Source organism: Trichomycterus rosablanca, chromosome 2, assembly GCF_030014385.1.
Source record: "Trichomycterus rosablanca isolate fTriRos1 chromosome 2, fTriRos1.hap1, whole genome shotgun sequence".
NCBI classification, from domain to species: domain Eukaryota; kingdom Metazoa; phylum Chordata; class Actinopteri; order Siluriformes; family Trichomycteridae; genus Trichomycterus; species Trichomycterus rosablanca.
The window spans coordinates 57,801,049-57,815,073 of NC_085989.1; the positions used below are offsets into that span (position 1 = coordinate 57,801,049).

The window sequence follows — 14,025 nt, forward strand, 5'->3', positions numbered from 1 at the left end:
CAGTACCAGGGTGTATCATGGTATGGAGGTGTGTCAGTACCAGGGTGTATCATGGAATGAGAGTGTGTCAGTACCAGGGTGTATCATGGTATGGAAGTGTGTCAGTACCAGGGTGTATCATGGTATGAGGGTGTGTCAGTACCAGGGTGTATCATGGTATGGGATGTGTCAGTACCAGGGTGTATCATGGTATGAAGGTGTGTCAGTACCAGGGTGTATCATGGTATGTGGGTGTGTCAGTACCAGGGTGTATCATGGTATGGGGGTGTGTCAGTACCAGGGTGTATCATGGTATGGGGGGGTGTCAGTACCAGGGTGTATCATGGTATGGGGGTGTGTCAGTACCAGGGTGTATCATGGTATGTGGGTGTGTCAGTACCAGGGTGTATCATGGTATGGGGGTGTGTCAGTACCAGGGTGTATCATGGTATGGGGGGGTGTCAGTACCAGGGTGTATCATGGTATGGGGGTGTGTCAGTACCAGGGTCTGTCATGGTATGGGGGTGTGTCAGTACCAGGGTGTATCATGGTATGGGGGTGTGTCAGTACCAGGGTCTGTCATGGTATGAGGGTGTGTCAGTACCAGGGTGTATCATGGTATGAGGGTGTGTCAGTACCAGGGTGTATCATGGTATGGGGGGGTGTCAGTGCCAGGGTGTATCATGGTATGGGGGTGTGTCAGTACCAGGGTGTATCATGGTATGGGGGTGTGTCAGTACCAGGGTGTATCATGGTATGGGGGTGTGTCAGTACCAGGGTGTATCATGGTATGGAGATGTGTCAGTACCAGGGTGTATCATGGTATGGGGGTGTGTCAGTACCAGGGTGTATCATGGTATGGAGGTGTGTCAGTACCAGGGTGTATCATGGTATGGAGGTGTGTCAGTACCAGGGTGTATCATGGTATGGAGGTGTGTCAGTACCAGGGTGTGTCATGGTATGAGGGTGTGTCAGTACCAGGGTGTATCATGGTATGTGGGTGTGTCAGTACCAGGGTGTATCATGGTATGGGGGCGTGTCAGTACCAGGGTGTATCATGGTATGGAGGTGTGTCAGTACCAGGGTGTATCATGGAATGAGAGTGTGTCAGTACCAGGGTGTATCATGGTATGGGGGTGTGTCAGTACCAGGGTGTATCATGGTATGAGGGTGTGTCAGTACCAGGGTGTATCATGGTATGAAGGTGTGTCAGTACCAGGGTGTATCATGGTATGTGGGTGTGTCAGTACCAGGGTGTATCATGGTATGGGGGTGTGTCAGTACCAGGGTGTATCATGGTATGGGGGGGTGTCAGTACCAGGGTGTATCATGGTATGGGGGTGTGTCAGTACCAGGGTGTATCATGGTATGTGGGTGTGTCAGTACCAGGGTGTATCATGGTATGGGGGTGTGTCAGTACCAGGGTGTATCATGGTATGGGGGGGTGTCAGTACCAGGGTGTATCATGGTATGGGGGTGTGTCAGTACCAGGGTCTGTCATGGTATGGGGGTGTGTCAGTACCAGGGTGTATCATGGTATGGGGGTGTGTCAGTACCAGGGTGTATCATGGTATGGGGGTGTGTCAGTACCAGGGTGTATCATGGTATGGGGGTGTGTCAGTACCAGGGTGTATCATGGTATGGGGGTGTGTTTTTTTTAAAGGATTCTGAAACGACGACGACCCCCCGTACTGCTGCACATCTTAAGACGTGTTTACAGGAAGAACGAGACAGAATAAAAGCTGAAACACTAAATCACTCGGTCTCATCGGTGCCGAAACCTCTTTTAAGTGGTGAAAAGAAACGACAGCATTACAAAGAGGTAAATGCTTTACTGTCCCAACTTTTTTTGGAACGTGTTGGTTTGTTTGGCACAACCTGATGATTCTGTGTCACACCTGTGCCTCTTAAAAGTTGCTAAATAGGCAAAACAGGTTCCACACCGCGAGCAACAATGTGGTTTCTCACCAGTGTGAATGCGCTGGTGTCTTTTAAAATCGCTCTGATTAGTAAAGCTCTTTTCACACTGTGAGCACTGGTACGGTTTCTCTCCGGTGTGAATGCGCTGGTGTCTTTTGAGACTACTCTGCTTATTAAAACTCTTTCCACACTTTGAGCACTGACGGAGTTTCTCTCCGGTGTGAACGCGCTGGTGTTTCGTGAGATCACTCTGTTCATTAAAGCTCTTCCCGCACTGTGAGCACTGATACAATCCGTCTCCAGTGTGAATGCGCTGGTGGTTTTTGAGAGTGCCCTGTTGATTAAAACTCTTCTCACACTGTGAGCACTGATACGGTTTCTCTCCAGTGTGAATGCGCTGGTGTATTCTAAGATTACTATGTGTATTGAAGCTCTTTCCACACTGTGAGCAATAATAGGGTTTCTCACCAGTGTGAATGCGCTGGTGGATTTTGAGATGACTCTGTTGATTAAAACTCTTTCCACACTGTGAGCAGTGATGCGGTTTCTCTCCAGTGTGAATGCGCTGGTGTATTGTGAGAAAACTTTGTAATAAAAAACATTTCCCACACTGTGAGCACTGATATGGTTTCTCTCCAGTGTGAATGCGCTGGTGTTTTTTGAGATAAGTCTGTTGATTAAAACTCTTTTCACACTGTGAGCACTGATACGGTTTCTCTCCAGTGTGAATGCGCTGGTGTATTTTTAAAAGACTCTGCAATATAAAACTTTTACCACACTGTGAGCACTGATACGGTCTCTCTCCTGTGTGAATGCGCTGGTGAGCTTTAAAATTACTCTGTTTACTAAAGGTTTTCCCACACTGGGGGCACTGATACGGTCTCTCTCCGGTGTGAATGCGCTGGTGTACCTTCAGAGCACTCCGGAAACTGAAGATCTTCCCACAATCTGAGCAGATGTTACTCTCTTTCTGTTTTTTTCCAGGAGACGCGTCGATGCTGACGGTACTGGAGGACGTTTGCTGATCACCGGAACCTCTGGTGGGCGTCGGGTTCTGATTTAAACTCTTCTCGGACTGTTTCTCTCCGGTGTGAATGTGCTGGTGCTTCGTGAAAGTGCTCTGCTGATTAAACTTCTTTCCGCACTGCGCGCAGAAATACGACTTCTCTCCGGTGTGAATGCGCTGGTGCTTCGTGAGCGTGCTCTGCTGATTAAAATTCTTTCCGCACCGCGCGCAGAAATAGGGTTTCTCTCCGGTGTGAATGCGCTGGTGTACATTGAGAAGACTCTGTCGATTGAAGCTCTTCCCGCACTGCGAGCACCGGTACGGTTTCTCTCCGGTGTGAATGCGCTGGTGTTTTTTAAGGTCGCTCTTCTGATAAAAGCTCTTCCCGCACTGCGAGCACCGATACGGCCTCTCTCCGGTGTGAATGCGCTGGTGAGTTTTGAGATTATTCTGTCGGTTGAAGCTCTTCCCGCACTGCGCGCACTGATACGGCTTCTCTCCGGTGTGAATGCGCTGGTGACTTTTGAGATGGCTCTGCTCGTTGAAACTCCGCCCGCACTGCGAGCACCGGTACGGTCTCTCTCCGGTGTGAATGCGCTGGTGCACTCTGAGATGACTCTGGCAGCTAAAGCCTTTTCCACAATATGAGCAGAGGCTTTTTCCCTCCTGTGTGGGACTGAGAGAGGTGTTAATGCTGACGGTACCAGAGGACGTTTGCTGATTACTGGAGCTTCTGGTGGGCGTCAGATCCTCAGGTGTGTCACTGTGGTAGATCTTTGGGGTTGTGGAGGAACGTGGACACGAGGAGCAGGAGAAACCGTGGCTCATTTCTGAAGCAGAACATAAATATAAAATAGGTTACAATAAACGTTTTATTACGTTACTCATTCTATAATAGATCGAGTTCTTGTTTTGCCTCAAACATCTAAACACAATCATCAACAATTACATTAAATATGAACTTGAGTGATTCCCATTCTTAATCCATAGGGTTTAATATGATGTGGACCAACCCTTACAGCTACAGTGGGGCCAAAAAGTATTTAGTCAGCCACTGATTGTGCAGGTTCTCCTACTTAGAAAGATGAGAGAGGTCTGTAATTTTCATCATAGCTACACTTCAACTATGAGAGACAAAATGAGAAAAAAAAATCCAGGAAATCACATTGTAGGATTTTTAAAGAATTTATTTGTAAATTATGGTGGAAAATAAGTATTTGGTCAATAACAAAAGTTCAACTCAATACTTTGTAACATAACCTTTGTTGGCAATGACAGAGGTGAAACGTTTCCTGTAAGTCTTCACCAGGTTTGCACACACTGTAGCTGGTATTTTGGCCCATTCCTCCATGCAGATCTCCACTAGAGCAGTGATGTTTGGGGGCTGTCGCTGGGCAACACGGACTTTCAACTCCCTCCACAAATTTTCTATGGGGTTGAGGTCTGGAGACTGGCTAGGCCACTCCAGGACCTTGAAATGCTTTTTACGGAGCCACTCCTTCGTTGCCAGAGCGGTGTGTTTGGGATCATCGTCATGCTGGAAGACCCAGTACGTTCCATCTTCAATGCTCTCACTGATGGAAGGAGGTTTTGGCTTAAAATCTCACGATACATGGCCCCGTTCATTCTTCCCTTAACACGGATCAGTCGTCCTGTCCCCTTTGCAGAAAATCAGCCCCAAAGCATGATGTTTCCACCCCCATGCTTCACAGTAGGTATGGTATTCTTGGGTTCTTCTTCTTCCTCCAAACACGATGAGTTGAGTTTTTACCAAAAAGTTCCATTTTGGTTTCATCTGACCACATGATATTCTCCCAATGCTCTTCTGGATCATCTATATGCTCTCTGGCAAACTTCAGACGGGCCTGGACATGTACTGGCTTAAGCAGGGGGACACGCCTGGCACTGCAGGATTTGAGTCCCTCTCGGCGTAGTGTGTTACTGATGGTAGCCTTTGTTACTTTGGTCCCAGCTCTCTGCAGGTCATTCATCAGGTCCCTCCGTGTAGTTCTGGGATTTTTGCTCACCGTTCTCATGATCATTTTGACCCCAGGGGATGGAGGGAGATTATCAATGGTCTTGTATGTCTTCCATTTTCTTACAATTGCTCCCACAGTTGATTTATTCACACCAACCTGCTTGCCTATTGTAGATTCACTCTTCCCAGCCTGGTGCAGGTCTACAATTTTCTTCCTGGTGTCCTTCGACAGCTCTTTGGTCTTGGCCATGGTTGAGTTTGGAGTCTGACTGTTTGAGGCTGTGGACAGGTGTCTTTTATACAGATAACGAGGTCAAACAGGTGCCATTAATACAGGTAACGAGTGGAGGACAGAAGAGCTTCTTAAAGAAGAAGTTACAGGTCTGTGAGAGCCAGAAATCTTGCTTGTTTGTGGGTGACCAAATACTTATTTTCCACCATAATTTACAAATAAATTATTTAAAAATCCTACAATGTGATTTCCTGGATTTTTTTTTCTCATTTTGTCTCTCATAGTTGAAGTGTAGCTATGATGAAAATTACAGACCTCTCTCATCTTTCTAAGTAGGAGAACCTGCACAATCAGTGGCTGACTAAATACTTTTTGGCCCCACTTTATAACAGCTTCAACTCTTCTGGGAAGGCTTTCCACAAGGTTTAGGAGTGTGTTTATGGAAACACTGATGTTGGACGAGAAGGCCTGGCTCACAGTCTCCGCTCTAATTCATCCCAAAGGTGTTCTATCGGGTTGATGTCAGGACCAGACTGGTTCATCCACGTCTTTATGGAGCTTGTGCTTTGTGCACTGGTGAGCAGTCATGTTGGAACAGGAAGGGGCCATCCCCAAACCGTTCCCACAAAGTCTGGAGCATGAAATTGTCCAGAATCTCTCGGTGTGCTGAAGCATTAAGAGTTCCTTTCACTGGAACTGAGGGGCCGAGCCCGACTCCTGAAAACACCCCCACACCATAATCCCCCCTCCACCACACTTTACACTCGGCACAATGCAGTCAGACAGGATACCGTTCTCCTGGCGACCACCAAACCCAGACTCATCCATCGGATCTCCAGAGAACACGTCTCCACTGCTCTAGAGTCCAGTGGCGGCGTGCTTTACACCACTGCATCCGGTGATGTGAGGCTTGGATGCAGCTGCTCGACCATGGAAACCCGTTCCATGAAGCTCTACACACTGTTCCTGAGCTCATCTGAAGGCCACATGAAGTTTGGAGCTCTGTAGTGATGGACTCTGCAGAAAGTTGGTGACCTCTGCGCACTATGTTCCTCAGCATCCGCTGACCCGCTCGGTCATTTTACGTGGTAACACTTGGTGGCTGAGTCGCCGTCGTTCCCAATCGCTTCCACTTTGTTATAATAGCACTGACAGTCGACTGTGGAATATTTAGTAGTGAGGACTTGTTGCACAGGTGGCATCACAGTACCACGCTGGAACTCACTGAGCTCCTGAGAGCGACCCGTTCTTTCACTAATGTGTGTAGGAGCAGTCTGCATGCCCAGGTGCTCGGTTTTATACACCTGTGGCCATGGAAGTGATTGGAACACCTGAATTCAATGATCTGGATGGGGGAGTGAATACTTTTGGCAGTATCGTGTATGCAATTTAGGGTTTTCACATTTAGATTTTTAATAAATCAGCACAAATGTCTAAAAAACCTGCTTCACTTTGTCATTGTGGCTATTTTGTGTAGAATTTTGTGACAAAAAAGAACTGAATCTATTATGGAATGAGTCAGAGCTGTACTGTACAATATAAAAATGAGGATATTTTAATAAGGATTGACATTTATTCCATTTATCAGCCAGTTTTATCCAAATCCACTTACAAATGTGACTGAACACAATGAATGCAATTGAGGGTTGAAGGTCTCGCTCAGTGGCCCAACAGTGGGAACAGCAATGGTGGGGCTTGAACCAGTGGCCTTCTGTTTACTAGTCCACCAGTCCTCAGTCTTAACCACTGAGCTATCACCGAGTGGAGTTTTGAGTTTTGCACATCTATCTATCTATCTATCAAGCCCGATCCCTTACTGAACGAGGTACAATTCAACGATGCTACAATAAAATCCTTATTAAATAAAGATATAAAAATGTCTTACTGAGTTCATCTTCATCCTCAGGTTCTTCCTTCTTCACCGACTTCATCTGGAAACCTCCCACTGGAGAGAGGTGACCTGAAAATCCACCAGTATGTTCCAGTCACAAATAATTCTAGGAGAACGTCTCCACAGGACAGTACGGTACAGTACAGGTTCTAATCCCTTATCCACATTCTCTTATTATTTCTACTGATCACTGACCCCAGTACTAACCACTGTACTGTCATGCTCCATATTTACTTACAGTAGTAACCTTCATCTTCATCTTCTTCCTTTTTTATTAGTTTCTCCTGGAATCCTTCATGTTGTAGATCCACAGGGGCGACGTTTCCTTCTTCTGCTGACTGCATGATTAAAGATCTAATAGACAGACAGACAGATGATTCGCTTAAATCCACCCAGGTATAACCACTCCACATATTTACACACTTACACAGTGCAACAGCAGAAGTACAGAAACACAAGTGCACAAAGTTACACCTGTTATCAGCTCCACTTACTATATAGAAGCACTTTGTAGTTCTACAATTACTGACTGTAGTCCATCTGTTTCTCTACATGCTTTCTTCAATGGTCAGGACCCCCACAGGACCACCACAGAGCAGGTATTATTTAGGTGGTGGATCATTCTCAGCACTGCAGTGACACTGACATGGTGCTGGTGTGTTAGTGTGTGTTGTGCTGGTATAAGTGGAGTTTTTAAACACCTCATCGTCACTGCTGGACTGAGAATAGTCCATCAACCAAAAATATCCAGCCAACGGCGCCCCGTGGGCAGCGTCCTGTGACCACTGATGAAGGTCTAGAAGATGAGCGACTCAAACAGCAGCAATAGATGAGCGATCGTCTCTGACTTTACATCTACAAGGTGGACCGACTAGGTAGGAGTGTCTAATAGAGTGGACAGTGAGTGGACACGGTGTTTAATTCACTGAAACTGTTGTGGAACCGGGCAGCATCTGACAGAAAGGGCTTCCAATAGCATCTTGGTGCTTCCCCTATTGTACTTTCAATTCACTGTATAAATTGGTATAAAAACCATAGAAAATTGTTAAACCTGTGACCAAAAGCTAAAGGAAAATCTTTAAACAAAGCAATCTGGAGTCTTTGGAGGAGGTGGCAGAGAGGAGGATGCCGGGGAAGCTACTCGGTATTATGGGAAATACCCGTCATCCCCTGCCTGCCACACTGGAGTAATACCAGAGACTGAGACCAGCAAAACGCACCAGTGGCTGTGATGATCTGTATAACTCCTACCTCTTCTGTAGAAAGAACAGCTAAAACATCAGCCTTATGTGCAATCTTCCCTATATGGCGGTACCTTGTAACTCAACGTCCCCTAAACTCAACATCCTATTTCGAGAAACGTGTACCCTTAAACACCGAACAGCCGTTTCGTTCAGCGCTCGGCTTGACCGGTGCAGTAAAACGTCATGCGAACATGAGCTGAATCTGCATCAGTGTGGAATAAGCGTCAGATCCAGGGTTACAGCTCCACGTGTATCTGTGTTTATCTGGATTCTCCTCCCTGTTTCACTTTTAAACTTGTGTTACAGCTCCAGCTTCTGAGAAACGGTGAGAATCAGAATCAGCTTCTCCCAGAGTCTAAATAAAGCTTAACGTGGTTTAATGTAGTAAAAGAAGGAGACAGGAGCACTAAACTTCTCTTCATTATTACTGCTCATGAGTTCCTCCACTAATCACATTCCTCACTCACTGTTTTACTACAATAAGTCACGTTCTCGTGTGAATGCGCCGGTGCTGAATGGAATACGGTATTCCGAGATCAAGCATCTCCACCATTAAGGAGCGTCAGGAAACAATAAAGAAGTAAAACTAAAGTGCAGCTTTTATTGTATTTTTATTGAGGTTTAACTGTTAGTAATTGTATTTCAGTGTGTTTATATTAGATTTGTGTTATTTTCAGTGTTTAAGAGTCAAAAACAACCTCATTATTTTACATGAGACTAAAATATCTGCAGCTCCACGGGACCACGGACGCATTAACAGGTTCTCCAAACATCCTTATGGGGAAAAAATACCTCGAAACTCAACGTCTTTAAAACTCGACGCCACTCCCAGAACCGACTGAGGTCGAGTTTCAAGGTACAGCTGTATCATGTGCAATATTACGCTTTCAGCTAATGTACAGAAATCTTTAATATTATGTATTTTTCTGAATCAGTTCAAATGAATCGGTTCATCAGTACTGAATCGCGTGATGCTAACGGTTAGCGGAGCAGCTAGCAGTCTGTGTTTAAATGAGAAGGGAGTTAAAGCTCCTCAAATCCTCACAGTGATGTTTTATTATAAACTCTAGTTTTATTATTGATTAGAATAGAGTTAATAATTAAAGTGTATTATATAAATAGATCCATATTTTACTCACATATGAGTCAGTTTAGTACAAACACATCAGCTGCTGCAGCTTCTTCTTGTTCCGTGGTTCATTGTCGGTGTGAAGCAGCTGAGGAGCTGCATTAAAGCCACCTGCCGCACTGGATGAACGAGCTGTGCTCATTTACACACCGATCAGCCATAACATTAAAACCACCTCCTTGTTTCTACACTCACTGTCCATTTTATCAGCTCCACTTACCATATAGAAGCACTTTGTAGTTCTACAATTACTGACTGTAGTCCATCTGTTTCTCTGCATGCTTTGTTACCCCCTTTCATGCTGTTCTTCAATGCTCAGGACCCCCACAGAGCAGGTATTATTTAGGTGGTGGATCATTCTCAGCACTGCAGTGACACTGACATGGTGCTGGTGTGTTAGTGTGTGTTGTTCTGGTATGGGTGGAGGTTTTAAACACCGTGTCCACTCACTGTCCACTCTGTTAGACGCTCCTACCTAGTCGGTCCACCTTGTAGATGTAAAGTCAGAGACGATCGCTCATCTATTGCTGCTGTTTGAGTCGGTCATCTTCTAGACCTTCATCAGTGGTCACAGGACGCTGCCCACGGGGCGCTGTTGGCTGGATGTTTTTGGTTGGTGGACGATTCTCAGTCCAGCAGTGATAGTGAGGTGTTTAAAAACTCCAGCAGCGCTGCTGTGTCTGATCCACTCATACCAGCACAACACACACTAACACACCACCACCATGTCAGTGTCACTGCAGTGCTGAGAATGATCCACCACCTAAATAAATGAATCAGCTAGTGTCGATTCACGAATCGGCTCAGTTGTTCAGTTTGCTGTTTGTGACATCTTGGTGCTTCTAACTAGACACATCTGCCTTTGAGACTTGGTTGTGCCTACAGAATCCAAGCTCTTCACCGTATTACATACCATGAGTCTTGACCTCTATGCTCTGTGCTCAGACAAAGAAGACTAAAAACGAGAAAGCCATCACTATTTATATTTATATATTTAAGATCTGTTGAGAGAGAAAGACAACACAAGTAAACACAAAATGCAGATTTTCGTGATCAACCATGTAAAAAGTAATATTACCCCTAAACCTAATAACTGGTTATGCCACGCTTGGCAGTAATAACTGTTTGTGGTAACTTGCAATGAGTCTTATACATCACTGTGGAAGAATTTTGGTACATTTTTCTTGGAGGTCTGGTATAAGGTCTGACCACTCTAAAACCTTTGTTCCTTGTACGCCATTCATGGTGGACTTCAGGTTCCTCCTGGAACCCAACTTTGCTTGAGCTTTAGATGCTTCAGGATTTTCTGATAAAGAGCAGATCATGATTCCATCAATTATGACAAGTCATCCAGGTCCAGCAGTAGTTTAATTGTGTGGTCATGTTCATTGATCTTAACTAAGACAAGTGAGGCCTGCAGTTCTTTAGATGCTCACCTGGGTTCCTTCCACTATAACCATGTAGTGGGTTAAAACAATATACACCGATCAGCCATGACATTAAAACCACCTCCTTGTTTCTACACTCACTGTCCATTTTATCAGCTCCACTTACCACATAGAAGCACTTTGTAGTTCTACAAGTACTGACTGTAGTCCATCTGTTTCTCTACATACTTTCTTCAATGGTCAGGACCCCACAGGACCACCACAGAGCAGGTATTATTTAGGTGGTGGATGATTCTCAGCACTGCAGTGACACTGACATGGTGCTGGTGTGTTAGCGTGTGTTGTGCTGGAATGAGTGGATCTCACTGTCACTGCTGGACTGAGAATAGTCCACCAACCAAAAACACCCAGCCAACAGCGCCCCGTGGGCAGCGTCCTGTGCCCACCGATGAAGGTCTAGAAGATGACCGACTCAAACAGCAGCAATAGATGAGCGATCGTCTCTGACTTTACATCTACAAGGTGGACCGACTAGGTAGGAGCGTCTAATAGAGTGGACAGTGAGTGGACACGGTGTTTAAAAACTCCAGCAGCGCTGCTGTGTCTGATCCACTCATACCAGCACAACACACACTAACACACCAGCACCATGTCAGTGTCACTGCAGTGCTGAGAATCATCCACCACCTAAATAATACCGGCTCTGTGGTGGTCCAGACCATTAAAGCATGTAGAGAAACAGATGGACTACAGTCAGTAATTGTAGAACTACAAAGTGCTTCTATATGGTAAGTGGAGCTGATAAAATGGACAGTGAGTGTAGAAACAAGGAGGTAGTTTTAATGTTATGGCCATTGGTGGTCAGTACATATCCTTAAAGAGACGAGTCTTGGGTCTAATAGTGCCACTGTGGTTTAGAGCCTTTATAACAGTAGCCCTAAAATACAGTGGACAGAAACTATTAAGGAAAAACAGAATTTGCAACATTTCATTACACAAAATGTTACTAATATATTATTAAATTAGTTTACAGCTGCTAACTCGGCACAAATTCATGTGGCACAATCTGACGTTTCTGGTTCACACTTGTGTCTCTTCACTGATGATAAATGAGTGAAGCTGCGTCCACACTTCGAGCAGCAATGTGGTTTCTCTCCGGTGTGAATGCGCTGGTGAGTCTTAAAATAACTCTGCGTACTAAAAGCCTTTCCACACTGTATGCAGTGATAGGGTTTCTCTCCGGTGTGAATGCGCTGGTGCGTCTTAAAATACTTCAGGCACTTAAAGCTCTTTCCACAATGCGAGCAGCAGTACGGTTTCTCTCCGGTGTGAATGCGCTGGTGGACTATGAGATAATCCAGGTCACTGAAATTCTTCCCACACTCTAAACAGTGATAGGGTTTCTCTCCGGTGTGAACGCGCTGGTGGATCATCAGAGTGCTTCCCCGACTAAAACTCTTCCCACACTGTGAGCACTGATACGGTCTCTCTCCGGTGTGAATGCGCTGGTGGATTTTGAGAGCATTCTGGTAAGTGAAGCTCTTCCCACACTGTGAGCAGCAGTACGGTTTCTCTCCGGTGTGAACGCGCTGGTGGATCATAAGTGTGCTCCCTCGACTAAAAGTCTTCCCACACTGCGAGCAGCGATACGGTTTCTCTCCGGTGTGAATGCGCCGGTGGAGTTTGAGGTCCCCCCGGACCCTGAAGCTCTTCCCGCACTGTGAGCAGCAGTACGGTTTCTCCCCGGTGTGAATGCGCCTGTGGACTTTAAGATTGACCCAGACCCTGAAGCTCTTCCCACAGTCTGGGCAGCGGTATGGTTTTTCCCCGGTGTGAATGCGCTGGTGGATTTTAAGATCGCTCTGGATCCAAAAGCTTTTTCCACAGTCTGAGCAGCAGTATTTCTTCTCCAGCTTTTGTCCGTCAGACGTGTCCATGCTGCAGCTTTTAACGCTAACTCGCTGACCACCGGAGCTTTTATTGGGCATCAGATTTTCCTGTTCAACCTCTCCAGGTTCCAGAAATGAAGGTGATCGAGTTGTACAGGAAGGAGCAGGAGAAAACGTAGTTCATTTCTGAAACAGAAAACAATACTATAGTAAAAATTGTTTATTTAAAGTAACACTAAGGAGAATGATTGAGCATGTGTGGTACTTTTAGTATTGTAAAGATTGTGTGGAGATTATTGTGGACTTCAGAAGAACGGGAAGTCGGGCACACGCCCCTATCTGCATGAATGGAGTTGTAGTACAGGGTGAGTCAATAGCAGTGGTGTATAGTAATGAAGTAATAATACTTGGTTACAGCACTTAAGTAGTTTTTTTGAAGTACTTGTACTTTACTGGAGTATAAAAATTTTCGGCAACTTTCACTTTTACTCCACTACATTTTCTAAAGAAATTGTGTACTTTTACTTCGTTACATTCGCTGTGAGATGATGTGAGATGTGAAGCCGCTCAGGTGGCGCAGCGGTAAAAAGAAACGCGCTGCAACCAGGGCTGGATTCTGAGAAGCGTGGTATCGAATCCAGCCTTGCTTTACCGGTTCGAAGCCGAGTGGCTATATGAGCAACGATTGGCCGGTTGCTCATGCGGGGGGTGGGACGAAGAACCGGATGTGGGTCTCTCTCTGTCAGAATGCGATCGCGTTCTCTGCCGGCTGATTGGAGGAGCTTACACAGAGATGGGAGAGGGTGCCCTTAGGGTGTGTCTCTCCGCATGCAACGCTAGGTGGCGCCAAAACTCGTCAATGTGTGGGTGGCAAAGATGCATCTGGCTGCTGCTCGTGTTTCGGAGGGGATACGGGTTAGCTTCGATCACCTCCGTCAGGGCAGGGTTCGGCATAGACAGAGAGGAAGCACGATGCTAATTGAACAATTGGATGCGCTAAAAGGGGAGAAAAAGGGGTTAAAAAAAAAAAAAAAAAAAAAAAAAAAATATGATGTGAGATGTGTGACGGACTGCACGCTGGTTTGGTGAATCTGTGCTTGTAAGTTAGACGGTGGTTAAACACATTAATGCGCATGTGCAAACGTTCTCTAAACACTATCGTTTTGTTAAACTCTCCTAAGCTTTGCTTTTTTGTTATTGAAATATATTACCCAAATAAAAAGATGGGACAGTATAGAAAATGCAAATAAAATACATGCAGTGTTTCTTATATTTACATCGACTCACATTCTAAAAACGTTGGAACAGGAACATTTAGGGCGAGTAATAAGTTAAAAAAACAACTAAATAATGTCATGATTTCAAACAG

The 14,025-nt window shown here is 45.4% G+C and overlaps 1 protein-coding gene across 1 annotated transcript in view; it reads right to left on the reverse strand.

The window, feature by feature from the left end:
- LOC134302852 (zinc finger protein 729-like) overlaps positions 1 to 14,025 on the reverse strand; it is a gene marked incomplete at its 5' end in the record, with an annotated part of 31,173 nt that overhangs the window by 10,712 nt on the left and 6,436 nt on the right. Inside the window, 3 exons of the mRNA XM_062988092.1 lie at positions 1,878 to 2,861; positions 2,976 to 3,571; positions 11,829 to 12,642. Of these exons, the coding sequence (XP_062844162.1) occupies positions 1,878 to 2,861; positions 2,976 to 3,571; positions 11,829 to 12,642 (2,394 nt within the window). The remainder of the gene's footprint in view (positions 1 to 1,877; positions 2,862 to 2,975; positions 3,572 to 11,828; positions 12,643 to 14,025) is intronic.